Source organism: Eremothecium sinecaudum, chromosome VII (assembly GCF_001548555.1).
Source record: "Eremothecium sinecaudum strain ATCC 58844 chromosome VII, complete sequence".
Lineage (NCBI taxonomy): Eukaryota > Fungi > Ascomycota > Saccharomycetes > Saccharomycetales > Saccharomycetaceae > Eremothecium > Eremothecium sinecaudum.
In genome coordinates this window covers 292,006-318,640 of record NC_030898.1, presented here as the reverse complement: position 1 = coordinate 318,640, position 26,635 = coordinate 292,006, and the positions used below count along the sequence as shown (strand labels likewise).

Sequence of the window (26,635 nt, the reverse complement as noted above, 5' to 3'; positions counted from 1 at the left end):
TTAATGAACTTTTCCTACCCCGTCAAGGGACAAGAAGGTATATATATATTAATGCAGATACTATTGTTTAAATCTTGTCAATTCTGATTCCAAGCTTAGAATCATGTTTCTTAGTTTAGTACTTGTTTCCCTCTCTAAATAGTTCTCAATTAGACTTCTTTGTTCTTTGAGAGCCGCATTAAGTGGTAATCTTTCCGCATGGCACCCACTGTTTAATAACATGTCAAAAATTGGAGCCCAGATATCTCGCTTCCAATATCTTTTGAGGCTATTAGTCAAAAAGTACCTGCCATCACTGGTTTTTGTTGTTTCCACGTACTTGCCAAAAAGCATTGCATGGATTATACCCGCTAGTCCATAATAATCGGCTTCATAGCTCCACGGTCTACCTTCCCTCATTTCTGGACAATCTTGTTGATCAGTCGGCCAATTAGCTTTAAACTTGGTTCCTATTTGAAACAAAGATAGATCAAACGATCTTCCAAAATCGATGAGAAAGATACCCTTATTTGACCATCCATTATCTCCTAGTGGTGTATAATCGCCCAAGGACCGGCACTCCTCGAATCTGATCATGCAATTGTCAGGCTTAACATCACCATGTATAATCCCAACCTCGTGTATGCATTCTATAACTTTCATCAACTCCACCGTGATAAACATGCATAAACACTCATCTAATGTTCCCCCAGTTCTTTGCTTCTCTAAATTAATCAGGTCCAGGATCGTACCCTGGTTTGCGTAGTTTAATACCAAATAACTCTCATCTTGAAAGCAATGCAATGCGCTAACATTAATAATTGATTTAAGAATTGGGGCCTTAGCTAATCTTTTTTCGACTTGTTTGAGTATGTAAAATTCCCATACACTTGCAGGCTTTTCAACTTTTAGAGCCCTCAACTCTCCAGTGCTAGATTCAGCTAAATATACTGTTGCATAGCCGCCCTCGCCCAACTCGGCCCTAATGCAGTACAAATCGTTTGTTTTCTTAAAGTCAACTATAGGGTTTTTGTTAGCATTTTTTGTCACCTTATGAATTCGTTTTAACAATGCGCTCATTTTTAAAGACTGGGAATATTGGTAGTAATCACTGTAAGTCTGTAATGCCGGTTGTATGGACTGTAATAATTGGGCTCTAAGCTCATTGCTAATTGGATCATTGATGATATATTTCGGAGTCGTAAGGAACACCTCAGGTTGAGTCAGAAAAGGAGAACTTTCTGCAGTGTTTATTGACAGTGCATCACTTTGTCGTCTTTTTATCTTAGTGACTTCATCTTGGGAACCTGCAGCTTTAAATGCAGACTCCGTCCTTTCTTGAATGGGAGTCATATAATCTTGAAGGGTATTTTTGTATGTAGGAGTTGTTGTAGATTTCCCCTGTTGCATTTCCTTTGCAACTATTAAATCTTCTTTCTTAGGTGTTCTTTCTTGATCGTTTACTTTAACCTCCGTAAGATCGTCCATGTTCTTTCTTGTAAATTCTTCCGTAAAGTTCTCAAATACAGTAAACCTCGTTGTGGTGTCATCGTTCTCCGTTGGAGGCTTTGGACCAGTGTAGTTTTGGTTAAACATTGAGTAAACCTCTTTCATAGCATCCTTAGAAAACATTGTGACTGTTGGAGACCTTGCTCTAACTTCTGAATAATTGGTATTATCATCAATGTTTTCATCTCTTAGTGGTAAGATAGACGTCGTTGTGATTTTTTTGTATTCTTGAGGGCGTGGAGTCGATACAGATGCTATCGAAGGGCTTGTTAATGGCGATTCTTTCTTCTCTTGTAATATTGCCTTCCTTCTTTTCTTCATAAGAGGCTGCTTTGAATCACCGGTCGAAGCATCATTAATCTCTGGCTGCTTATGGTACACCTTTCTAGCAATTGCCAGAAGTTCTTCAAAACAAAATTCCTGTCCATGAAACGGGTATATAAGATCAAAATTGCAGTCGATCTTCTCTGGTTTGCGCCCTGGTTGCTCAAGGATCTTATATACTGGTCCACTTTTTCCAATTGAGTCTTGGTACGTAGGAATCTTGCCAATCATATGGTTATCAACCACTTCTTGAGCCAACTTTTCTGTTTTCGTGCCTGGCTTTAGCGGCACAGCTTGAATATGGTTTTCCTGTTCCCTTCGTACTTTAGAGTCAAGAGTTATCCAACTAGACTGCTTTAGATCTATGCCATTCGGTTCATCACTGTTCTCATCCTTGAAAACTTGTACCTTCCCGTTTGAAGAAGATGGTCTAACTGGTATTGGTTTAGCCTGAAGAAGTTCCGAGTTTTTCTTCCCAAGTATTACCTTTGATGCAGATGCAAATATATCCTCCAAATGGCGTGCATCATCATAGCGTACACCATCATCGCCTATCTTCTCCTCGAATAATAATAGGGTTTTTCGTACTCTTTGAACAGGTCTAGCGTTATATTCAATACCGCGTTTAAGCACGGCTATTGCAGAGCTGTATTCCCTTCGCTGGAATAGTACATGTGCGAAATCATCATAGAACATTGCCAGTTTTTCCCCTATCTGCTTCCTCAGTAGATGGACAAATATATCCTTCTTCTCCTGTAAACTGTGAGCAAACATTTCAATATACGACATCCAAAGCTTCACGTACCGTGGATCATTTTTATAAGTATCAAAATTACTGAAGTAGTTTAGGCACCGTTCCATCACATCTAACATTCCACTCTGCTTATTCGTTGCGCCTTGAGGATAAGCGGTATTGATCCAAGAAATGTAACTTAAATATAGCTCTAAGGGATCATCAAGCTCATCAAGCTCATCCATCAACCTTTTTTCATATGAGAGCCGTATTTCAGCCAATTCACCGCTAGGTTGTTGGAACGCTTCACTTAAACGCTTGGCAGATCGGCCTTCCCTCATAGGGAGGATATTCTCTTTATGTTGTTCCAAATCATCGAAATGAGAGACTTTCAAACCGTTTGCTGGCATTGTATCAACACCGCGACTGGAGTCAGAGATTCTACTCTTCTGTTAACTACTTTAATTGTTACAACCTTTAATAATTAGATTTCACAACATTGGGTGAACTCTTTTGACAGAAAAATAATTTACATTTTAACTATTAATACAACAATAAACACGAGAAATATATGTACTTATAAACTACTCTAGAAGCATTTAGCAGCTCATAGCATCAATTATCCTTATCTATCCTAAAGCCAACTGTTTTACCTTCTATTGCCTGTTTGATCTTTATGACAAAAATATAGGTTATTAGCACATTGGTCTGGCTATTTTATTTGTGAGCGCATTATATGTTAAATATAACTGTGCACGTTAAATTTCACTTCTCTAATGTGATTTTTTGTTATTCATTAAGTGGAAGCCTCTTGAACGGCCTCGATTATAGCGCTGATTTGCTCCTCGCTATATCTGCTGTCACACTCTTCAACAATCGAGAATAAATGAACTACATTTGTAGGTAGCTGGTTAACTATTTGCAATTTTTCCAACTTGTACAGATCGAATTCGCCTAGCTTGCGCATGAGAATTGTGAATTTTTCATCGTTCAACCTAGTAATTCCTGACTTCGTTGGCTGACTTGCTGGCTGCTCAGCGTCTTCTGGATCGGTTTCCTTGTTCATGCTTAAGTAGTTCACAGTATCTCTGGTTATCGATTGGAGTTCAGGGTGGTTGTAGGGCCTTGGTTTCCTCCATTTCGATTTACTGTCCGTCATTTCAATATCTCCATCTGTGACCCATTGGTGCTTTCGCTGTAGTTTTGATAAGAACTGCAGTACTTCGTAGTCGCTCAGAAAAGCATCCCGGACTGTTTCAATCTTCATTTCGAGACCATAAGCGTCAAGGCTCTTTAGTAGATGAGCTTGCACGAGATGAAATGATCCTGATAAAACTTCTCTATAAAACTGCAATTAATTTATCACGTGATCCTGATTATTTCAGTGATTGTCTTAAAAGCTAGCGACACAGTCCTATGATCAGGAAAGACTTTTCTCGTCCGCGAATACTGTAATCGCAATCTAGTCAGGCATCAGCAATATTCCACTCTACATAAAGTTGCTTTATTCTATGAAACTAATTATGGCACGTGGTCCTTTGCTGTTGTCTAGTTAAACTTTTCAGTAGAACGCTTCAACAAGGCCTTGTTGGCGCAATCGGTAGCGCGTATGACTCTTAATCATAAGGTTACGGGTTCGAGCCCCGTACAGGGCTTTCTTTTTTTTTGAAAAGTTACGTTCTTCTTAAACATAGAGTTGTAACATAAAAGTACATAACTACTTTTCAACTATTTTTAATGCGTAAGATTGACCTTCAAACCTAATGGTTTGGCAGCTGAAGCATGACCTATTAGGCCCCTAGTAACCTAGGTAACCTATGAGGTTCTATGAAATAAAAGAGTTGTTACTGTGAGCTGGGTAGGGTAAGATTGTTATACCATGGCTAATAAGCCTAAGAACAACATTGCTGTCCATGCCAATTCCTTTCTGCTACCGTCGTTTCTGCTCTTTGCCGCTTGTTTATTATCAGCTTTAAGGACTGTATGTTGAATTTGGGCTTCAAAAAGTGATACCGCGGGTCCGTCGAAAGATTTCTGTGGATCGATAATAAGGCTCTTTCTTGGATTAGTATTAGTAGTGGTTGGTAACTTGGGCTTAACTGCTTTATTAGGCGGATAAGTACTATTAGAAGGTGAGTCAATTGGACCTAAACTTGGGTTTCTCATATTCTTCCTAGCCTTCTTAACCTTCTTTTTGCCCTTCTTTTTACCATTCTTTTTACCCTTCTTTTTGCCCTTCTTCTTCTTTTTAGCTGGAGCAGAATATATCATTGAGTCTTCAGGATGTAGCAATTGACTCTCCTGGAACTCGGCAATTGCTGATTCGAGCCTGTCATTAAGTTCGCCGCCATCGGATTCAATGGATGTCCAACTGCCGCTTTTGTCGCTATAACTGTAGGTATTCCCGGTAGAATAGTCACTAACAATCACCTTTTTTATATACGCAGTGAAAGGCAGCTCTGCGTAATTGGTTTCACCTCCTGCCCACTGAATTGTTCCAGGCTCATTAGAAGGGTCTCCACCTGCCCAGATACCCATAAAGACTCTCATGGGCGTTTGCGGGTACCCATGCTCAGTATTATTTAGCAATGTTCTCACCGGTTTGCCATCTAGGTACCAAGTTGTCGATTCCATTCGCCAATCAATGGTATACGTATGGAACATATGCTGGGGCAGGGCCACATTGTGAAATTGGCCCCTTACGTATGTTGTAGTATCTCCCTTGTAAAAGAAGTTTGATTGGAATTGCCCTCTCTCCCCACCCAACCATTCAATGTCGATCTCGTCCTGTGTATCACTCTGAAGGTAGAAGGATGATACTATTCCTCTTCCTTCTGCTGCCTTCATTTGCACCTCTACCTTCCCATACATGATGTAGAAATCAGACATAATGGCAGGATTGTCAAATCTCTTTGCCATTGTAAAAGCTACACCATCCGTATTATATTCAACGAGCCCTGTATTCGTGTAATTAACGAAATAGGGCGACTCAGTTTTAAATGTCTCCCATAGTGTAGTGCCTAACGCGGGATTTGGATCACAGTATTCCTCTTTCAATGGATTACACATCACTGCTACAGCAGCGGTCCTTTTCAAGTACCACAGGACTAGTGCAAGTACTACTGAATATTGCATCTCTTCGATAAAGCTACCGATCTTTAAACTTAACTAAAATCCTTTGTTTCTCACCAGTTTACGTTCTTTTAATCTGCTGTTTCTAGATCCAGGTATACATATAATCAGAGTTGCTGCTCAATTAGATAATGCACTGGTTGCTTTAACGTTACTCAATAAGGGTCCATACAATGCATAAATATCATATAAAAGTTTATAGTCAATAGACACAATAGATATGATATTTAATTTTTGGTCGGATCACAGCTAGCTACTAGTTGCCACAAAGGCAGTCTACTGAAAGATTTTACTTACTTCGTGTGGCCACACTAGCAGTTGCACCGTCGCGACCCTGGTATAAGCTTTAAGCTTTTATGTCTGGGACCACAGAAAGGCGCTAAAGTGCACGGCGGCTGGAAAAACATGTCTCCACGGAAAAATACGACGGATGAAAAAAAAATTAAAAAATAAACATGAAACGGACAGGAATTGAACCTGCAACCCTTCGATTGCAATTTTCCGTAATACCAGGATTTAACTGGAGTCGAAAGCTCTACCATTGAGCCACCGCTTCAAGTTCTTGCTATTGACAAATTATTGGCATACAGGAAGGACACTCATCTGTCGTAGAATGTCGTAGATTCAAATAGGCATCTCGAAGAAGTAGCCGCCAGAAAGAAACGACGAATCAGATCTGTATGGAGGAGTAAGAGTAGTAGTGAGAAGGATTAGCTACTCTAAAGAAGTAGAGTAACCATTCGGAGTAGAACTCTAGCCGTAGAGTGCCTATCCAGGATCAAGTTTGAGTACAAGAATGAAGCTAGGACGAAAGGACCCTAATGTATATAAAGACCATAGTAGATATTAGAATACGACTAGGAATCCAAGAAAGGATAAGTGGTCATTGACTCAGATTAGACCTATATACATAGTAAACTAATCTATCATTGAATATTTAATACTCACGTGATCAAGGAACTTCAAGTTAGCACGTGATCGGTTAGATAGTCCACGACATAGAAACAATTAGTCACCACGAAGCGGGTTCATCTAGTAAGAAACGTCAAATAAGATCAGTATGGTGTTGTGAGAGCTGTAGTGATGATATGCATTAGTTATACCCATTCGGGAAAGATGGGGGTACCTAAACAGGACCCCATGATGAGAGGAGAGTAGCCAGTGTTAAATATCCGTTAACTCTTTCACAATCATCAGAGAGGGACATAACATATTTAAAGAGGCCATAGATATTCAGTTAGAATACGACTGGAAGTCAAGCAAGCAGGAGGTCATTGACCATATTATATCTATATAAGTAGTAAACCTAATCCATAAAATAGAGATACTTAACTTACACGTGATGGGAACTAGATGTTTGCACGTGACCTATGTAGTCTTCGACAATTACATTTATCTAAGCGACTGTGACGTTTCCTAACTGCGGCTTGGCGAGAATGTTAGCTTAAAGGAATTGAAAATAGAAAGGTTATATAAGTTACTAAACTATTTTTATTATCAGTGAAGCCTTCTATGACTTCATAACCGGTATTGCTTAGTACACCTTTTGTAGTGATATATGCCATTTGTTATCTATATACTTAAATTACGGCATCTAAAGCATTTACCAGGCCTTAAACCTTTACATAGCGGTGGGTATTCTGGAGGAAACTCCTGACCTACGTATGTTGTCTTAATAGCAGTTTCATATGAAGGCACTACAGTGAGTGTGTTTTCCACAGATGATCTGAGTGATGAGAACGTGCGCACGGTTTGCTCCGCAGATATTACGCTGTCAACGAAAGACGGCCTTATATTGTTAATACTACTATTATTGCCAAGGTTGGCCCATGATGGACTAGTTCCCTCATGGTCAGCATGAGTTCTCTGAACTTCATGCATAGATGACATACTTAAGGTCATGGAACAATTAGGAGAAAGAGGTATGCTTGGACCCGCCGATTCAGTTGTTATTGCTATATTATTAAGCTGTTCCTCGTTCCACAGTGTATCGGATATATGACGGCCGTATAAAGGAGGACTGGGTTTACTATGAGCGAAAAGGGGTTGGTTTGCGGATATTTCAAGGTCAGAATAAGTTATTAGAAACTTTTTGCGATCAGGGCATTCGGTAAGTGGAATGGACGGGGATATGAAGCACTGGAAAGGTAACGACGTCCGCAGTTTCCAGACGTGGCCTTTAAGATCTAGGAAATTAATCACTAGCCGCAGATGATGACGGATCTTTAAAACATCGAGTAGTTTGCAATCTTGAACACATGCAGTATAGTAAGGTGGAAGCTGTATCTTACCGTCAATCTCCCAACATTCCGGAGGGTTGCCAGCAGGCTCCTCATCCCCCGAGTTAACTGATAACCAACGATGATTAAAGTACACGGTTTGAACGAGCCTTCGAGTTTGCTTCTTCGGTATATCGGGGGTGACAATTGTAAGCTGTTCTATGACGCTGGCTTGAATTGAACCCAGTCTAAGACCCTTTTCAAGGGGTACAAGTTTTATATGGACTGGTATTAGATCTCCAATTGCAACCGCCTTTGCTGGGATATATATAGAATAATCCACCTTTCCTGCCCAGGTTTTATCTAAACCAGTAGTTTGCGTTAACTGCAAGGCATCCGGTGTAAGTGTTCGTATAACCTTGATATTTTTTTTGCACTTAAAGCGCCTACGAAATCTGCCTCTCTCAATTACTGCGATCAAACTGTACCTCAATGAAACGTTGTCTAGTCCTTCAACACTCTCCTCTAAGGAACCTGGTAAAAGTACACTAAAAGGGATCTCGTAATTGCCTTTATCAAGAATTCTACTACCGTCTTCTATGTCATCCATGTCAGTTAACTTTAAAGCTTTCGCGCATTTACGTAGGCTTCCAAGCCTAGAAAGTGGCTTATCACTAGGTCTCACAGGTAGATCAATCCCAGTCCGAAATTTGGTATTGGACCATAACTCATTGTGCCCCCAACTATGATGGTAAACAGTTTTGGTATGCTTCAATGGCTTATGCAAGTTAAACCTGATTCCTTGGGACAATGTGTCAGAAGATATAATTAACTTCCCATACAAGTCCAAAGAAACAAGCTTAACGAAGATCGGCTTAGTAATCGAAAGCACCAGACTTCCAGCAAGAAAAACCGATGGAGAATCTTCTGGCGGCCCATTCATAACTACTGTACCATCCTCACAGGTGTTTAGCCTTATTTCAAATAAAACTGGTCTCATATTGATTTTGTATCCATATGGTGTGCTTGATCAAAATAAGAAGCAACCCAATGCTTATCTATAATAACTCCGAATCTAAGAATAGCTGCAACTAAAACCTCAACTAATATTAATGTATGCAAAAGTAAATCGGCAGTAGAGGGATTTTTTTTTTGATCTAAGTACGTTGTTAACAATTGAGGGCTTAGATCAAGGGTACCAAAAATAAAAATTCAGGCTTTTCCAACTCCAATAACCAGGTGGGTTGACACAATATATATTCATAAAGTTGGCATCAACAAGATCATATTGTATGGTTATATACTAGTCACCACAGGGTTAATTAGGGGGATTGTTTTCAGCGTGAAAGTCTTGACACAGGTCATAGCTAGGATCTTAATGGATTATCTTACTTTCGTGGTGGGTTGATGTAAATTTTCCGAGAATAAAGGATGTTCCAAAACATTTCACAGGACATTCTAATCTAGACCTGCTTCTACAGATTATGCATAAGCGTATGCAAAAGCGTATGCAGAAGCATTAATAGCATATCCGTTCGTTTTTGAAAATCTTCTCACGTCTTCATCAGTGCCTAATTTTTTTAGAGTGCTTTCCCGTGTTTTTTAATCCATTAGCAAGGAATACTGGCTTAATAAAAGACAGTCGCCACCTCTCTCCGGATCTAATACATAAATGTACATATATCCTTCACTTGAAACGACCTTTATCGGTATCATCTTCACAAAATTCGGGTGAACCGAAGATGAAGAATTCGAATATGCAGAGAATTCTCCAGTAGAAATGCTGCTCGAGAACATAGACGACCGCCCCTCGAACAATTCTGGATATTCAGAGATATCTAAGTTTATTGCTGAACCAATTGCACATATAGTTTTGATGTTGTTTGCATTCTCAATTGGAATTTTCAAACTTGCGAAATGCCTACTTGGTTCCAATATTGATGTCACTTTAATAGGGAAGTAGTTACCCAATGCTTTGGCTGCCTTTCTTGATAGAGTTTGCGATGACTTCCGTATCATTCTTCCCACAGTTTTTCGGCTAGAGTCAACAATTGGTTCTCTTGGCACCTGTGAGTCGCTTTCAACGGAGTCGACATTAGACGTTGTGTAACGATTATAACCGCTATCTACTCGAGCCTTCCCCCCTTCCTCAACATCCTCTTCATCGTAGTCAAGCTCTGCTTCTTCTTCGTCTTCTTCTTCACCCTCATCATCCCCTATCTGTTCCTCATCACTATTTACCGCCACGTGTGAACCGACTGGGGAGGGCTTGCCTAGTTTAAAAATATGAACGGTCTTGTTAGAAGAGCTTGCAGCAAGGAACTCATTATCCTCACTAAAACTTAAAGAGTTGATTCTTGTGGGATATGTGCCCCTTCTAAACTGGTAGACTTTTTGGCAAGTTTCTACAGCAAACACCCTAATAATAGTACCCTTTTCTGATGCAGTAGCCAACAAGCTCCCATCCTTGCTCAATGCCAAGGCAGCTATTTCACCTTTATGCGCCTCTATAACCATAGTGGGTTGTAATGTTTGAAGGTTAAATAGTATCACGTCGCCATTTTTTATTATGTGGCTGCTGCTCGTTCCAGTATTGTTACTGCCACTACCAGCATGCCCATGGCTCGATACTGCAGCTGAGGCATCATCCGAGCCACCAATATGGTAATCTTTAAGATTTTCACCAGAAGATTCAGATATGGTATCAAGCTGGTCAGTTAAAGATTCTGAATATGATGCCTTCTTCGTAACATTTATGTTATTTGTGGTAGCGTTTTCCTTGATCTCTGAACTGATAATTTTTGGAGGGGATGGATAGGCTAAATAGTTATTCTCAAGTGATGCTGAAAGGGAAATTAAGCCATGCGGGTTCAAAGAGGTCTCAATTGTGTAGAGTAAGCGCATGCTGCTAATATCATATATGTATATTTGCTCGTGTAACAGCACAACTAACCTTGATTTGTTCATCTTCACAGCTAAAATAGTCGTTGGAAAGGTTACTTCACATATAACCGAGTGTCTTTTTGTATTAATTATCCTCAATCTCCTCGGTGACATAGCAGGGTTATCACCAATGCCCACTACCGCTACCAATGACGTTGAAAATAGCATTTCAACGATACCGCAACCTCCGTCTTCATCTGAATAAAATCTTCCAAAAGGATCACAATTCAATATTTTTAATCCTTCGGACGTTCCTACTGAAATGCAAGTTCCAGTTTGATTGAAATTGATGAAGTTTATAATAGGGGTGTTCGATTTCGACATTACTCCTTGTAAGTATTCGGTATTGTAAATGCAATATGAGTCCCTTAACAATATATCAATTTTGCAACTTAACTAGAAGACACTCGACCGTCGTATTCATAAACAGTAGTAACTTCAGCTTCTTGCAATGGACGGTAAGGATAATATTTTGTTGGATATCTTTTATCTTATTGTGCCTGAATACTTGCGAAATATACTCCTTTGTAGTTCTCCTTTATGTTTTTTTTCCTTTACGACTAGGCTTACGAGTTACATCAACATCTATGTAGTAAAAGGTACTATTAAACAGTGTATGAAACAGTTTTACAAGGTGCTACTTAGCGGGTTTGTAGTTGTGTAAATGTTATGCTTAGTTATATTAGTTATTCCCCATCTTACTGACATCTCATGATCTGTTTAAAGTTCTTTCCAAACGCAAAATCTAAACATTCCTACTAGAGGCTAAAAACAGATTGCCTCCTAACCATAGGAGGAAAGCATAGAACAATGCGCTACTAAGACATGCCTTCACGGACTTTAGGAAACCTGTTTATAGTTTTCATTTGTAACAATACCAAGTAAATCACGTGTTCTCATGTTACAAGGGAATCTCGTTTGACTAGTAAATCCGTGGGGCGGTGTTACGAAGCGAATTTGATGGAATTCGGGTATAGGGTACTCGGAAGTGTGGAGTCTAATTCTAGACACTGGCAAGGGTTTTGGTTAGGTGGGGAGCCCAAGAAATTATATACCGTACTGTTCACATCTAGATAAAAAGCACTGTCGTCTTATTGTAATGAGCAACAGGTAAGTCATTCATAAAGGTAGTCAAAGTGGCCGAGTGGTTAAGGCGATGCCCTGCTATTCGACATATCGGAAGCGTTAGGCATTGGGTTTTACCTTCGCAGGTTCGAATCCTGTCTTTGACGTTACTTACCTATTATTTTTTGAAAATTGTATTATTAAAATGTATTAACGGGATTTTAAATATAGCAGCTCAATCTCAGTACGGCTTCTCTAATGTTACAAGTTATCCGCAGGTATCAACTCCTTATAAAGGTACATTAGTATTAATAATTAAATATAGTATGGTAGTTTATTTGCGGGTTTCTTGGTACCAAGGGTCCGGGACCATCAAAATGTACCTTTCCATTGCTTCTCTAAACCTATTTTTATATTGCCTGGGTGTCACTATTGTTGGCTGCTTTGTATTACCTCCAACAAGGCCCTTTTCTTTGACCCAACTTTCTAATTTCTTATCCCAAGTAAAGGTTCGTATGCAGTCAATGATACCTACAGTTAGATTGTGGTTTTCATTATCAACTCCAATAACTAGAGAATAATCCATTACATTCATTTTAGCCAAAAATAAGGTATCGTTCCACAAAGATGCACGTAGCAATTTCTTATCATATTCTCTCACAAAGATTGGAGATTCGTATATATACTCGACCATGTTTTCGTCTAGTAGCACTTCGTTCTCCCGACCTGTTTGTTGCACATGCCTATTACGCATAGTGCCCTTAAGATCGAATATTCTTGTGGTCTTCTTGTCATAGAATAGGTTTTCCATGATGATAACATCCATCTTGAAGCTCTTCCCTGTTGCAGAATTCCTAATCTGAATTTGAAAGAAACCGAATATTTTTGCTAGCGCGGTTGGAAGATCATGGAATAATGCCTGACCCATATACTCAAAATAACTGGGCGCAAACTTCACGAATGCATCTATCTCAGGGCGAGATAATTCTTTGAGAACGAATCTATCGTCCAAGGTTTTTAAAAATGCACTGCCGCTTTTGCCGCCTGATGAATCCCATTTAACGCACCTAGATAAGCTTTGAATAAAGTCTCCATCACTGCATCCACATTTACGACGGAAAGCCTCGAATTGCTCAAAAAAGAATATTTTGCAGGACATGACTGAACTTCCATCTTGGAATTGGTATCTTAGGTGCATTCCTGTTTTCTTAGTCATTATTTTCTCCAAATCCAATGGTTCTGGTTCACTTATCTTCATTAAAACCTGTAAATCGGCTTCTGTTGTACCGTCTTCCGTAGTGCTTTCCGCAATAGATCTATATGATTCAGATTCAGTCATCTTTTTTGCCTTTGGAGGATTTACTTCTGATTCACGTTGTTGAACCTGGTTACTCATGTTATTCATTTTCTTAACATAGTCCGAACAACTTAAGCAGAATGCAATCAACGAACTAGGTTCATCCTCCCTAATAATAACATCATTGTCCATAAAGATATGTTCTGTTTGAGTGGTAGGATATTCCAATGGTTTCCAAGAAGTTGCCGAACGGTCTGCCCAGAAATTTGCAAGTGTTTTCATTAACGACAATTTCTCTGATGGGGCAGCAGCATCAGAGTTATCCATGTTGACATTTGCTGGAGTAGTAACAGGTGGTAGTGGCTCATTTTGAGTATTCTTGCCATTAGTAGCAAGCAAATCCTTCGACCTCATATCCTTGTCTTCATTTGCAAGCAGAACTCTTTCGGACCACATATGAATGGAGTTTTCCAACTCTGTTTCTAATCCCCTTCTTAGGTTACTCTCGGCAACAAAGGCATCTGGGGACGCCATACCAAGTTCAGAATGAGAATTTTGATTTGGAGCGACAGTTGATGAAGCGGAAATCCTGCTGGCGAGTTTTGTTTCTTCGTTCATAGGCCCGTCGACAGCATCTATGACATTCTTGTATACTTCCACAATTGGAGTAGAAGATTTTACTCGTATTGCCTTATACTTGTTTTTATTCATCTGCAGTCTTTCCATCTCGCGCTGCAATTCAAATTCCTTTGATAGTGCATCAAAATGTATCTGGTCGAAAAAGCTCGCCAGTTGACCAACTTTACCATCTGCATAACAGTCTCTGCTGCGTTGGGTAATGGAACTGTTTGAACTGCTCATACTCAAATTTCTACGATCCCTTATTGTAGATCTTGAATCTCTACTTTGACTATTATTATTAGTGATGGTATTGTTATTATTGCTATTATTGTCGGGAGCTTCCGAATGTAGAGATGCATTTGATTCCACTGTTATCTGACCACTCGAATTCATGTACTTCAGTATAGGTGGCGCCTGGGCACTAGTTGCGTTCGGTTTGACAGTAGGGCTGTCCGACGTTTGTTTAATCATCTCTTCAAATTTGAACGCCTCTCCCAAAACCCTACCTCTCCTGCGTTCGTCTTTCAGGGCAAACTTTAACGCTTCTTCAGTGGTCCTTAGCATTTGTTTAGAAGTCGAAGCGGAGTTGAACATCTGCTCATGTTCCGTATCATTCATATTACCGATGCTTGATGCAGAGTTTTGAGATTCAATAGTATTACTGTCATGTGAGTTCTTACGCGATTTCTGAACAACAAAATCAGCATCTGAACGTCCCTCATCATCATCACCATGGCTTTCTTTCGATTCGTCAATGGTTTCACCCTCCTCGGGAATATCTGTAATCATATCCATATCCCTCTCCTTCTCGCAGTCTAATGAGCCTTTCTCATCTGATCTTTTAAAGTCAACGAGCAGTTTTTTTAGTTGTAATGCAGTAATACGGGCAATATCCTTATCCGTTGGAAGGAATTTCTTCTCAAAATCGACAAATTCAGCATCCCAACCAGCTGCATTATTATGCAACGCCCTAATTGCAGCATTGATATGTAAATGCTGATCACCTGGAGTGTCTCGATACAACTCATCAGTATATTTGATCAAACGAGTCTTCTCTTCTTCAACTTTGGCTTTTAAATCCATAATTCTTGCTTGCCCACTTTGAAGCCTTTCCTCAGGCAAACTATCTAGTTTCACCCTGTTCAACCTGTCTGAAACACTGAAATAAAACTTGTTGATCTTATCCAAAATAGAATAATAAGACTCTACCTTAAGCTTTATATCAATGTGAGAGCTCCAAGTAATCTTAGTCGATGGAATTATCAACTCGTGTACATCGATTTCAGAATATTCCATACGAACCACTGAATCATTCAACCTGAAGTATTTTATATGGTCTCGAGAAAAATCATGCGAACAGTTCCCTGCGTTGGGTAGAAATCCATGACTATTCCAAAATAGCAGTTCCAAGTATTTTCCTAATGAATAGTTCCAACTTCTATCACTTAATTGCAATGTAGGAGTTGTACTACTACATTTCTTACAATAGCTCCATGTAAATATAATGTTTTGCATCGGAATCTTGCTTTGAAATTTTTCCACTAGAACATCCACTTTACCGTTGCCATGGACGTAACTTCTATAGTGATCAATCATCAAGCCACCACAACTATGACCACATGGGCGACAAGCTGTAGCAACAACATTTTCTATAAATTGTCCGACTGATATGTCATTGTCCCAAAAATAATCAATAGTGACCAACTGAGGTCCAATACATGGCGTTGCAGTCTTCGAAGAAATTACCGAATAGAGAACGGTTATATTTTGATGTGATCCAGTACCTAGTAAGTTCTGCGACAGAGAGTACGAAACTTCCCATTGACGCTTTCTTCTTTGAAATTTCAGTTGCAAATCTTTAAGCTCTTTTTCATGAATAAATTTTACTAAGTAATTGTAATCTTGACGTTTTAAGATGTTCATGTCAAGGCCTTCAACGACAATATCCTGTATTGGCTCCTCCCCACTTTGTAAAATATGACTTATTTGTTCTGATTTTTTACTGATTTCTGCTTCCAACTCTCTAGCTTTGGCTAATAGATATGGTACAGGAAACTCAACCATTGGGGAGACCGAAAATAACCTGGAATTGAACTTCTCTATGAACTCCGAAAAATATCCGGATGGAGCAGAATTTCGTCTCTTTTCAGCCATTTGTTTGTAAGCCCCTGGACTGAACTGCAGAAAACTATCATTCAAAAAGGAGCTCTCTAATCTTAAGCAAAATACAGCATATACCATAAATTCAGTGACATCCTTAATTTTCCTCAAAGTCTGATGTGTCTCGCCCCGCAAGACAATTGTAGCTCCTAGGCTTGGCTTACATCCAGTCAAAAATGTGTAAGTTCTGCTGATGTTATCATATATATATGTTTTCACTTCAAACTTTGCACAAGTTCCCAATTTAATATTAGTGGCCAATTTGTCAACTGAAATAGCAATATCAGACTCTGTGAATTTTGAAATTCGTTCAATTACTTGAGGCTTAAGATTGTATTGGACCACAATTCCTGCATCACATAATAGTTTTAAGGCATAACCACTTACCTTTGAACCTGCCAAGATAATATCTGGACTTAATGATGTTAGCCTTAATACTAATTTGTTCAAGTATTCTTTTTCCTGTGCCATAACTGACGCTAAGCTTAACAATTGATTATCGTTCTTTTGATATTCTACAGGGAACATAATAACTAGAATTCGAGGAGCGTGCATTTCTCTAGGCATTGATTTCAAAGGCAAACCTTTGGAGTATACAACACCATGTACTAGTTCAGAATCGCTGATATGCCCTCCAGCAATCCGCTTTATTTTCAAATAATGTTGTTTAAAATCCAAATCATCCAATTTCCTCGCATCAAGATGAATGGCTTGTATCTTTAATAAAAATGGGGTGAGAATCACTTCCCATTCTCTGGATGTTGGAAGCTCCTGATCAATTACAACTTGTTTCAATAGGGCGTTGATATGAAGAGTTGAAACTTCGCTCAACTCAGATTTACCTTCTTTAGGCAACAGTCTAAAACATGCAGAGCTTGATATTACCCTACGTAGCTCTTTACTGTTTAGAATCTCACTTCTTAGCCTTGGCCTCATGTAATTAGTAACATCATTTGATCGAGTAGCATAATTATTATCAGAGGTAACAACTGATATCAAGTTTGGTGAGGTGCAATTTAACAACGATAAATCTTTTCCAGCAACAGTGCTGTAAACAGAAACAGATTTACTCCTACTTTTTCTTCTCATCCGCATTCTTTGAAGAGAAGCCTGCGCCCGCTGTGAGGATTTTCTGTTGTTCCTTAGTGATCGGATAGGGTTATGTTCTGATACTCTAGTCTCATTCAATGCCGAATATAATGACATAGATCCTTCGTCTTCGGAACCTTCATCTTCACTTTTCTCATGGATCTGAGGTGACGGAATTCTAGAATTAGAAAAGGACTGGTGGCTGGGAGATTTCTGTGATTGGTGTTTTTGGTGATTTTCCACACCGTAGTTAAATTCAAATTTAAAATTATTGTGCCCTAAATTTCCAAAAATACTCATCGGCGCCTGATGTTGTTGCTGCTTAGGCGTGAGCGTTAGCGCTACAGATCCATTATGACCATTGATATAATTTGAAAGCGAGTGCCTTATGTTCCCAAGTTGCAAACTTCTAATGCTAGTATTCGATCTTTGTAGGGAGTTTTGGAAGTTTGCGCTGGCCGGCTCTTGGGTTATAGGAGATAGAATTTCTACATCGCGCAACGAATACCTATCGCGGGTTCCCCTTCTAGGACGGGTAGGATTTTCCATACCGTAATAATTACGATTAGGATGATGAGAATAATGAGGAAAAAAATTGGTATTACTTCCGCCGGACGGAAATGAAATTTCCAAAGATTCCCCCTGTCTAGTTGCTGGAATAGCCATCTTAGGAGGCGGCGTCGGCGTTATGAATATCCTGGACTCATCCCCTCCAGTGGTTAGTATGCTTTGGATATCATCGTTACTTATGCCATTAATTGGTTCAACTTGGGATGTGCTAACTTGATCAATATGGGATGCATCATCAATCGATGATTCATCACTTGAATCTTCATAATTGTTTGCATGCTCGTAACAATTATTACATATTCTCATCTTGCCGCTATGTCCAAATTTATCTCCGTGCATCAAAAAGGTACAGCTACTGCAAAATATTTGTCCACAGATCCGGCAATGGTGCTTTCTCCTAAAAGTGCTGAAAGCTTTTGCACAGGCAAAACACTCCTTTGCACTTTCATCTTTCATCCAATAGTCCTTTGATAATATCCCTCTGTTTCGTAATTGGCCTCTTTTTCTGTCATTGTAGAATCCATATAGAAAATTTCTCGAAAATGAGGCTGTCAACGATGATGACACGCTCTTATTGGATACAATATCATCAAAATCATGGGTTTTTGTTGAGCGTATTGGTATCGCAGTAACTGTAGACTTAGACTCATATATGCTTGACCTGTTATTACTTGCCGAATTGCCCAATGAAAAGAGTAGCGACTTGTTCTTATCATCTAACGAAACACCAGAGCTTTGGAAGTTGACATATTTAGGAGAACTTACTGATGGAATAGACGTCGAAAGAGGGTCTACCTTCTGTTCTTCTACAGTCGAAATCGATGACGTCAACTCTGACGTATCGACTTCAGCAGCTTTTGGTATATCTATTGGTTCGATGCCCATCGCATGCCTTGACCCCTGTGTACCGATCTTTTGCAGTCCTTTTGCAGTGCTTAATTCATTGCTAGCCCCTGTTATTTCGCTCATCACTAAGCCCTTATTTACCTGTGGTGATGTCTTACAGACCGGCGGCTTTTGTTTCAAAAACTCAGGTTTATCCAACGGGACTACAGTAATAACCGGATGAGGCTGCACTTCTTGCTCCATTCTAATCGTCACCCCCGCCGATATATATATACCTTCGTTGTTTAGCAGTACTATTATAGGTGAATGATTTCTTTGGGTATTATTTCATTTTAAAGGCGACAAAAGCAATCTGCTAAAAAGCGCCTCACGTGAGACATTTTAGAAACAAACGCATACATGCAACTCAAAGATTGCGATAGCCGCCAATTCTTTATCTACCTGTCATATTTACTAATTGGATTCGGGATTATCTACATATTTTGTTCGTCTGTATCATGGCAGTCAAACACCAAAGCAGAACTACGGCGCACTAAAATGGTAAGAGCTTTAAAAGATTTCATAGCGACCCCTTTCCTGTTGATACTAGCTCAATTTTCACACGCCCATTTACTAGGAAAATCTTATTATGATTCAACATTGGAAGATAGCATGAGTTTAATTTTTGATTCTCCCCGGAACCTTATTTTACCATTCAACAAAACAAGGATACCAGGCAGTAAGAACTCAAAATCAGTACAGAGGTTTATAACGTCCAACTTTGAGCACTTTAATCAGGATTGGAAAATAGAGCGCGACACATTTGTGGAAAATGGGCACGAATTTACAAACCTAGTTTTTACGTTGGGGAGTGGTGATTACCTAATGCTATCTGCGCATTATGACACCAAGATTCTAGAAGAGGGCGAATTTATAGGTGCGATCGACAGCGCTGCTCCGTGCGCCATGTTGCTGTACGTTGCAGGTTTTTTGGATAGGATACTAACAGATAATGAAGCTTACAGTTTGAAGCCCACACTGTTGCCTCGATTTACTGGGGTAAAAATTGTTTTCTTCGACGGAGAAGAGGCGATCAAGGAATGGACTGCCACGGATTCTTTATACGGCTCGCGCCATCTTGCTTCGAAGTGGCAGGCGGATAATACCCTTCAAAGCATAAAGCTAATGGTTTTACTGGACCTCTTGGGGTCTGCTGACCAGAATCGTGTGCCAAATTTCTTTGAAAAAACTAGGAATTACTATAACATGATATGGGCTATAGAGGAGAGGTTTAAGACCGAGTATGGCTACGGTTCGACGTACTTTGATCCTTATGAACAATTCTACGGGCAAGTTAACGACGATCATGAACCATTCTTGTATAAGGGTGTACCAGTCTTACATCTGATAGCGCGTCCGTTCCCCCGGTTTTGGCATACCTTGGACGATACATTCGAAAATCTCGACCAGGAAGAGGTCAATAAGTGGACTATATTGATCTGCGAATTTGTTCTGCAGTACTTCTCCTAATGGATTTCCCACCTGTAAAAGGGGCTTTGAGATATCTATGGATATTTATGGCTCACTATGACTACGACCGTTAGAAATGATATATGCTATGTAATGTTTAGTTCCTTAACTTTTACAGTTGAGGACCCTTAAAATAAAGGAGGACTATTGTTTAAAGTTTCAGCTTAAGTATAGGACACGTTATATATTTCATATAAAGCTCGATACCCTTTCTTTAACTGGTGTGTGCTATTTGGGGTATTAGTGAACTCAATGATCGGTTCCGGTATGAATCTGAAACTGGTGATAGTTGTAATCGGGCAATTGGTTTGGCTTGCAGCATGTGGTATTGCCACCGATATTATGAGAGACGGAGCTGGGTCATCTATAATTGACTTTGGCCGTCGGCGCGGTGGCGATGATGATAAATGCCCTCCGTGCTTTAACTGTATGCTCCCGATATTTGAATGCAAGCAGTATTCGACGTGTAACTCGTATTCAGGCCGATGTGAGTGTCGGCCCGGATTTGGAGGAGATGACTGTTCAAAGGCTGTATGTGGGGCGCTATCTGATGATAGAGAAAGGAGACCTTTAAAGCCGGATAACGGGACTTGCATGTGTGAACCTGGATGGAGTGGGATTAATTGTAATATATGCGAGCAAGACAGTGTTTGTGATAGTTTCGTGCCTGAGGGCTTGCAAGGAACGTGTTACAAGAATGGTATGATTGTGAAATCTATGCACCAGGGATGTAATGTAACCAATAAGCAGATTTTGGCACTCTTGAATGGAGCAATTCCCCAGGTGACGTTTTCCTGTAACAAGACTGCCGAAGAGTGTAATTTTCAGTTTTGGGTAGATCAGAAGGAGAGCTTCTATTGTGGGTTGAACAACTGTGCGTTTGAGATTGATGTAGCTCAGAATACATCACACTACAAGTGCGAGAATGTGTCGTGCAAATGTTTGGCTGGCGAGATGTTGTGTGGGAAGTCGGGGTCTATAGATATATCTGACTTCCTCACACAGGCGATTAAGGGCCCAGGAGACTTCAGTTGTAATTTGAAGAACCGCAAGTGTGAATTTAGTGAGCCTAGCATGAATGAATTGATTGAATCAATTTTTGGTGATCCCAATATCAAGCTTGAGTGCAACAGCGGCGAGTGCTTACACTATAGTGAAATTCCAGGCTATGAATTACCTGACAAAGAAAACCTATCTCTACTGCAGGTCTTGATGATCTCCTTGACGTCACTCGTAGTACTTGTTATCTCAGGCCTGAGTGCTTATTTCATTTCTAAAAGTCCATTATTTGGCTATGGCTACATTCAGTTGCAGCAAGACGAAGATGATAGTATGGACGATTTCTTCAAGTCAAATTGTAAAGCAGCATTGACTTTTGAAAATATATCCTACGAGGTATCTACCTTAAAGAACAATAGCGTTGGTGTCCTAAAGAAGATCAGTGGAATCGTGGAGCCAGGCCAAATTCTTGCCATAATTGGCAGCTCTGGGGCCGGTAAAACATGTCTACTAGATATCTTGTCCATGAAAAATAAGATAGGTCGTGTCTCTGGAGTGATAAAGGTGAACGGAGAGGAGATGAACAAGGCCCAATATACAAAGTTAGTTGGGTTTATTGATCAGGAGGACTATTTCCTTCCTACCCTTACTGTTTATGAAACTGTGTTGAACAGTGCTTTGTTGCGATTGCCGAAATCAATGTCATTTGCTGCCAAGCAGAAACGTGTGTATGAAGTTTTGGAAGAACTACGAATCTTTGATATCAAAGACCGCTTAATAGGAAATGAATTGCAAAGAGGAATTAGTGGAGGAGAAAAAAGAAGAGTCTCTATTGCATGTGAGTTGGTAACCTCTCCCTTAATTTTGTTTTTGGACGAACCAACATCTGGTCTAGACTCTAATAATGCAAATAACGTTGTCGATTGTCTAGTTAGACTAGCTACCCACTATAATAGAACGCTTGTACTTTCCATTCACCAGCCAAGATCAAATGTTGTGAAGCTCTTCGATAAGTTAATAGTGTTGAGCCACGGTGAAATGATATATTCAGGAGATGCTACTCGTGTGAATGAGTATCTTCGTAACAATGGTTATAAGTGTCCTAGCGATTATAACATCGCAGACTACCTAATAGATTTAACAATGGAGCCAACTAGATATACCCCGGCTACCCCGGCGCTCTTAAGCGCTGATCTGGAAGCCACTGTTGCCCATAACCATGATGAGGTTTTGCATGTGCCTGAGTTGGGAGGATCATCAACTCAGCGGGAATGGGAGCATTTTGCGATTCATAGGGATGAACTGAGAGAGATGTTACACGGGCCGGAAGGTCCTGGAGGACGCATCAATTCCCCAAGCTATAATCGCCTACACAGCCTCTTCTACGATAGCCCGTATGCAGTAGAGCTTGAAGCTAATATTGAAAAGGCGAACACTAGCTCGGAGATAAATGGATGGAGCTTACCTGTTCAACATGACACAGCAAACTTCCTCCAACAGCTCTCAATTTTGAACTCGAGGAGTTTCAAAAACATTTATAGAGACCCCAAGTTATTGCTGACCAACTACGTTGCAACTATCTTATTGGGCCTCTTCTTGGGGACATTGTACTACAATGTTGAGAATGACATCGGTGGTTTCCAAAATAGAGTTGGTTTATTTTTGTTCATACTAACGTATCTTGGTTTCCTCACCTTCACTGGACTATCAATGTTCTCATTAGAGAGAATAATATTCATTAAGGAACGTTCAAATCATTATTACTCTCCCGCTGTCTACTATATCAGTAAGATCATAAGCGACGTGATTCCTTTAAGGGTCGTACCGCCAATACTATTATGTGTTATAATTTACCCATTAGTAGGGCTAAACATGGAAAACGGCGCATTTTTCAGATGCATGGGCACCCTCATCCTGTTCAATGTTTGTATATCATTGGAAATCCTCACTGTGGGAATAATTTTCAAAGATCTCAGTACTTCTTTGATCATTAGTGTCATGGTAATTCTCGGATCACTACTTTTCAGCGGCCTTTTCATCAACATGAAGGAACTTTCAAACATTGCGCTAAGGCACTTGAAGAACCTATCTGTCTTCTACTATGCATACGAGGCCCTAATAATCAACGAGGTGAAGACACTCACTCTTCGTGAGAAAAAATATGGCTTGAACATAGAAATATCAGGCGCCGCAGTACTCAGCACCTTCGGGTTTGTCGTTCAGAACATGGATTTCGATATCAATGTTCTTTTCATCTGCAGTATAGTCTTCATGCTCATCGGCCACACAGTGCTAGAGCTCTTTGTAATTGAAAAGAAATAGCCGGGTAACAACATAACTACATAGTAAGAAAAATTTCACAGCACTAACCTTACTTTATCCACCTTCTCATCGCGACAGCCACCGGCAAACCAAGCATCGCGATATCATGGACTCCTCAATCAAACTCTCCGATACAGCGCGTCTACTTCATGATACAATGAGCGCAGCCGAGCCAGGCTCGCTCTTTACCCAGCAGCAAGTACAAAACATGATTGGCTCTACTTCCCTGGGCACCCTGATGCCATTCGTCCAAGAGCTACTGGATAAGAATCTTATACGGCTGGTCAAGCAAAACAACGAGCTAAAGTTTCAACCAGTCAATGTCTCGGAAGCTCAAAAAAAAGCCTCCATGTCAGCTGACGAGGCCCTCGTTTACTCGTACATTGAGGCAAGCGGAAGGGAGGGAATCTGGACTAAAACCATCAAGGCAAAAACAAATCTCCATCAGCATGTGGTACTGAAATGCCTTAAGTCCTTAGAATCTCAGCGATATGTGAAATCCGTAAAGTCCGTTAAATATCCGACGCGTAAAATTTACATGTTATACAATCTGCAGCCATCAGTGGATGTGACCGGAGGGCCGTGGTTTACTGATAGTGAACTGGACGTGGAATTCATAAACAGTCTGCTGACAATAGTATGGCGACATACGGCTGAAAAAACTTACCCCAACGGATTCAACAATTTTAACACATCAGATAATGAGCCACTTTACACTCACAATGTGAAAAATTATTCTACGACAGATGAAATCCTCAGCTTTATTAGTGGTGCTAGGGTCTCTACTGTAGAACTGTCAAAAGCTGATATACGATCACTCTGTGAAGTTCTTGTGTATGACGGAAAATTGGAGAAAGTTAATCTTGACTGCTATCGCGTAACCTTGCAGAGCGTCCTACAGATGGGAGGTCACAAAGGAAAGCACGACTCGGAGACTAAAGATTACTCCATTTTTGAGTACGCAGGAGTCATTTCTCCTTCGAACGCTGAAAAAGAGGTGATATACATGGATGAGTGGATGCTGTAGTTGGTACAAAATGTTTCAGTTGCGGCGGATTCGCACCCCGGCCAGCTATAAAAAAAGCTGGTAAATCGCCCTTTGTTGCATTAAAATCGGCCAAAGGGAGCGAGCGTACTTTATATAATTAATAATTGGTTACAGAAGACTTCAGTCGACGCCTTGGAAAATAAACGTTACGGTAATACTAATCTTACAACCAAGTGCTAATCAAAATGACAAACTCGCCTAGCTCAAAGTACCTTCAACAGGACCTAGAGCAACGTCAAAATTTAACCCAATCTAAGGATGCCACGCCTGAAACTGGAGCCCTCAATTTCGATGAGAATGGAGAGACTATCGAGCGGATTCGCACAGGTGGCAAGAACAATGAGTACATTTTTATTGGGAGGCAAAAGTTCCTCCGCTCCGATCTTTATGAAGCTTTCGGAGGTACCTTAAACCCTGGTCTAGCTCCGGCCCCTACTCACAAGTTCGCCAATCCAGCACCTCTTGGTCTTTCTGCCTTCGCTCTAACTACGTTCATACTATCAATGTTCAACTGTAGTGTGCGCGGGATCGGGGCGCCTAATGTGGTCGTGAGTGTAGCCATATTTTACGGTGGTTTTGTGCAGCTTTGTGCGGGCATGTGGGAGATCGTCATGGAAAACACTTTCGGTGCTGCGGCTCTCGGATCCTTCGGAGGGTTCTGGCTTTCATACGGAGCCATTAATATCCCCTGGTTTGGGATTCTAGACGCCTACGATGGACGCCCAGACGAGCTCCGAAACGCACTTGGCATATACCTACTCGCGTGGTCGCTATTTACGTTCATGCTCACTATGTGCACCGTCAAGTCTACAGCAGCGTTCTTCTCCATGTTCTTAATGCTTGCGGTAACGTTCTTAATATTAGCCATTTCAGAATTTACCGGCAGCGCTGCCTGCAAAAAGGCTGGCGGAGTCTTGGGAATCATCGTTGCCTTTATGGCCTGGTACAACGCCTACGCGGGTATAGCTACAAAAGAAAACTCCTACCTACTAGCACACCCAATTTCTCTCCCAACCAACGACCGCAGCTGGTAATTCTACGAGTATCACATGATCTACACGGTTGAAAACAGGCTGTTTCTGCCCTGTTTCAAACTTTCTTGCTCACACACTTTGTTTTATCTCTATACATAGGGTTTGCTTTTTCTTACGCTATATAAAAAAATACAAATTCTACACTGTATAAAACAAATAAGGATAACCCGCATGTGACGTGCCCCTTCAGAACACAATTAGACCGTTACACACCGCACACACAGCAGGATGTCTTGGGAAGGCTTCAAGAAAGCTATAAACAGAGCTGGAAACAGCGTTATCATCAAAAATGTCGACCGTACTGTCGACAAGGAGTACGACATTGAGGAACGTCGATACCGTGTCCTCGAAAAAGCTGGTAAAGAGTTGCAGAAGGAGGCTAAGGGCTACTTGGACTCGCTACGTGCTGTAACCGCATCCCAGGTCACAATTGCAGAGGTCATCTCAAACCTATACGATGATTCCCGTGTATCGGGCGGTAATAGCAACTCGCACAACGTGGGGAACTACTATTTACAGTGCGTGCGCGACTTCGACTCGGAAACAGTAAAGCAATTGGACGGCCCCTTCCGTGAAACCGTCCTTGATCCCATCTCCAAGTTCTCATCATACTTCGAGGAGATCGACGGCGCAATTAAAAAGCGTGACCACAAAAAGCAGGACTACGACGCCGCCAAAGCCAAAGTACGCCGGCTCGTGGACAAGCCAGCTAAGGACGCCACCAAGTTGCCACGTGCCGAAAAAGAGCTCGCCCTCGCTAAGGAGGTTTTCGAGTCCTTGAACGAACAGCTCAAGACCGAGCTACCTCAGCTCATCTCGCTACGCGTCCCCTACTACGACCCCAGCTTCGAGGCCCTTGTAAAGATCCAACTGCGCTTCTGCACCGAGGGCTACACCCGCTTAGCGCAAATCCAGCAGTACCTAGACCAGCAGTCACGTGACGACTACGCTAACGGTCTGCTGGACGAGCGCATCGAGCAGCTCCTCCAGCAGATGACGAATTTAAATATATGTGCACTGGGCTACAAGTAGGGTGGCGACCGCCTTGTTCCCGGGCAGGCACTGTAGACGGAAACAACAAGGGTGAGCTGGCGTTCTCATGATTCTTATAGAAAGTCAACCTAGAGGGAGCGACACTGGTGTGCCGCCGTGGTATATAGGACTAACTCCACTTTGTATGAAGATATCGTGATTTTTATTTACTTACCCTCCGTTTACTAGATAGTTATATCGAAG

General features: G+C 40.8%; 11 protein-coding genes and 3 non-coding genes across 14 annotated transcripts; 7 read left to right on the top strand and 7 right to left on the bottom strand.

The window, feature by feature from the left end:
• Positions 1-60: 60 nt before the first annotated feature.
• MAD3 (Mad3p) lies at positions 61-2,955 on the bottom strand (the record flags this gene model as incomplete). The annotated part of the gene is made up of 1 exon (XM_018133683.1): positions 61-2,955. The coding sequence occupies one exon, from the start codon at positions 2,953-2,955 to the stop codon at positions 61-63; it is 2,895 nt and encodes a 964-aa protein (XP_017989154.1).
• A 386-nt stretch (positions 2,956-3,341) lies between these two features.
• Positions 3,342-3,812, bottom strand: RPC17 (DNA-directed RNA polymerase III subunit RPC17; the record flags this gene model as incomplete). Its single annotated transcript, XM_018133684.1, has 1 exon — positions 3,342-3,812. The coding sequence occupies one exon, from the start codon at positions 3,810-3,812 to the stop codon at positions 3,342-3,344; it is 471 nt and encodes a 156-aa protein (XP_017989153.1).
• Positions 3,813-4,127: 315 nt separating this feature from the next.
• On the top strand, positions 4,128-4,200 carry AW171_hschr74179. The gene has a single exon. It is a non-coding gene; the product is annotated as a tRNA-Lys (tRNA).
• Positions 4,201-4,417: 217 nt separating this feature from the next.
• CRH1 (transglycosylase) lies at positions 4,418-5,680 on the bottom strand (the record flags this gene model as incomplete). The annotated part of the gene is made up of 1 exon (XM_018133685.1): positions 4,418-5,680. One exon carries the CDS (start codon positions 5,678-5,680, stop codon positions 4,418-4,420), a length of 1,263 nt encoding a protein of 420 aa, XP_017989152.1.
• Positions 5,681-6,133: 453 nt separating this feature from the next.
• On the bottom strand, positions 6,134-6,233 carry AW171_hschr74177. The gene is made up of 2 exons: positions 6,198-6,233; positions 6,134-6,169 (listed from the first exon to the last, which is right to left on the bottom strand). It is a non-coding gene; the product is annotated as a tRNA-Trp (tRNA).
• Positions 6,234-7,249: 1,016 nt separating this feature from the next.
• On the bottom strand, positions 7,250-8,896 carry ROG3 (Rog3p; the record flags this gene model as incomplete). Its single annotated transcript, XM_018133686.1, has 1 exon — positions 7,250-8,896. The coding sequence occupies one exon, from the start codon at positions 8,894-8,896 to the stop codon at positions 7,250-7,252; it is 1,647 nt and encodes a 548-aa protein (XP_017989151.1).
• Positions 8,897-9,498: 602 nt separating this feature from the next.
• ATG18 (phosphoinositide binding protein ATG18) lies at positions 9,499-11,163 on the bottom strand (the record flags this gene model as incomplete). Its single annotated transcript, XM_018133687.1, has 1 exon — positions 9,499-11,163. One exon carries the CDS (start codon positions 11,161-11,163, stop codon positions 9,499-9,501), a length of 1,665 nt encoding a protein of 554 aa, XP_017989150.1.
• Positions 11,164-11,969: 806 nt separating this feature from the next.
• On the top strand, positions 11,970-12,071 carry AW171_hschr74174. Its single transcript has 2 exons — positions 11,970-12,006; positions 12,027-12,071. It is a non-coding gene; the product is annotated as a tRNA-Ser (tRNA).
• Positions 12,072-12,238: 167 nt separating this feature from the next.
• Positions 12,239-18,730, bottom strand: FAB1 (1-phosphatidylinositol-3-phosphate 5-kinase; the record flags this gene model as incomplete). The annotated part of the gene is made up of 1 exon (XM_018133688.1): positions 12,239-18,730. The coding sequence occupies one exon, from the start codon at positions 18,728-18,730 to the stop codon at positions 12,239-12,241; it is 6,492 nt and encodes a 2,163-aa protein (XP_017989149.1).
• Positions 18,731-18,886: 156 nt separating this feature from the next.
• On the top strand, positions 18,887-19,996 carry AW171_hschr74172 (uncharacterized protein; the record flags this gene model as incomplete). Its single annotated transcript, XM_018133689.1, has 1 exon — positions 18,887-19,996. One exon carries the CDS (start codon positions 18,887-18,889, stop codon positions 19,994-19,996), a length of 1,110 nt encoding a protein of 369 aa, XP_017989148.1.
• Positions 19,997-20,248: 252 nt separating this feature from the next.
• Positions 20,249-23,317, top strand: ADP1 (putative ATP-dependent permease ADP1; the record flags this gene model as incomplete). The annotated part of the gene is made up of 1 exon (XM_018133690.1): positions 20,249-23,317. The coding sequence occupies one exon, from the start codon at positions 20,249-20,251 to the stop codon at positions 23,315-23,317; it is 3,069 nt and encodes a 1,022-aa protein (XP_017989147.1).
• A 106-nt stretch (positions 23,318-23,423) lies between these two features.
• Positions 23,424-24,344, top strand: RPC34 (DNA-directed RNA polymerase III subunit C34; the record flags this gene model as incomplete). The annotated part of the gene is made up of 1 exon (XM_018133691.1): positions 23,424-24,344. One exon carries the CDS (start codon positions 23,424-23,426, stop codon positions 24,342-24,344), a length of 921 nt encoding a protein of 306 aa, XP_017989146.1.
• Positions 24,345-24,550: 206 nt separating this feature from the next.
• AW171_hschr74169 (acetate uptake transporter family protein) lies at positions 24,551-25,399 on the top strand (the record flags this gene model as incomplete). The annotated part of the gene is made up of 1 exon (XM_018133692.1): positions 24,551-25,399. The coding sequence occupies one exon, from the start codon at positions 24,551-24,553 to the stop codon at positions 25,397-25,399; it is 849 nt and encodes a 282-aa protein (XP_017989145.1).
• A 228-nt stretch (positions 25,400-25,627) lies between these two features.
• RVS161 (amphiphysin-like protein RVS161) lies at positions 25,628-26,431 on the top strand (the record flags this gene model as incomplete). Its single annotated transcript, XM_018133693.1, has 1 exon — positions 25,628-26,431. The coding sequence occupies one exon, from the start codon at positions 25,628-25,630 to the stop codon at positions 26,429-26,431; it is 804 nt and encodes a 267-aa protein (XP_017989144.1).
• Positions 26,432-26,635: the final 204 nt, after the last annotated feature.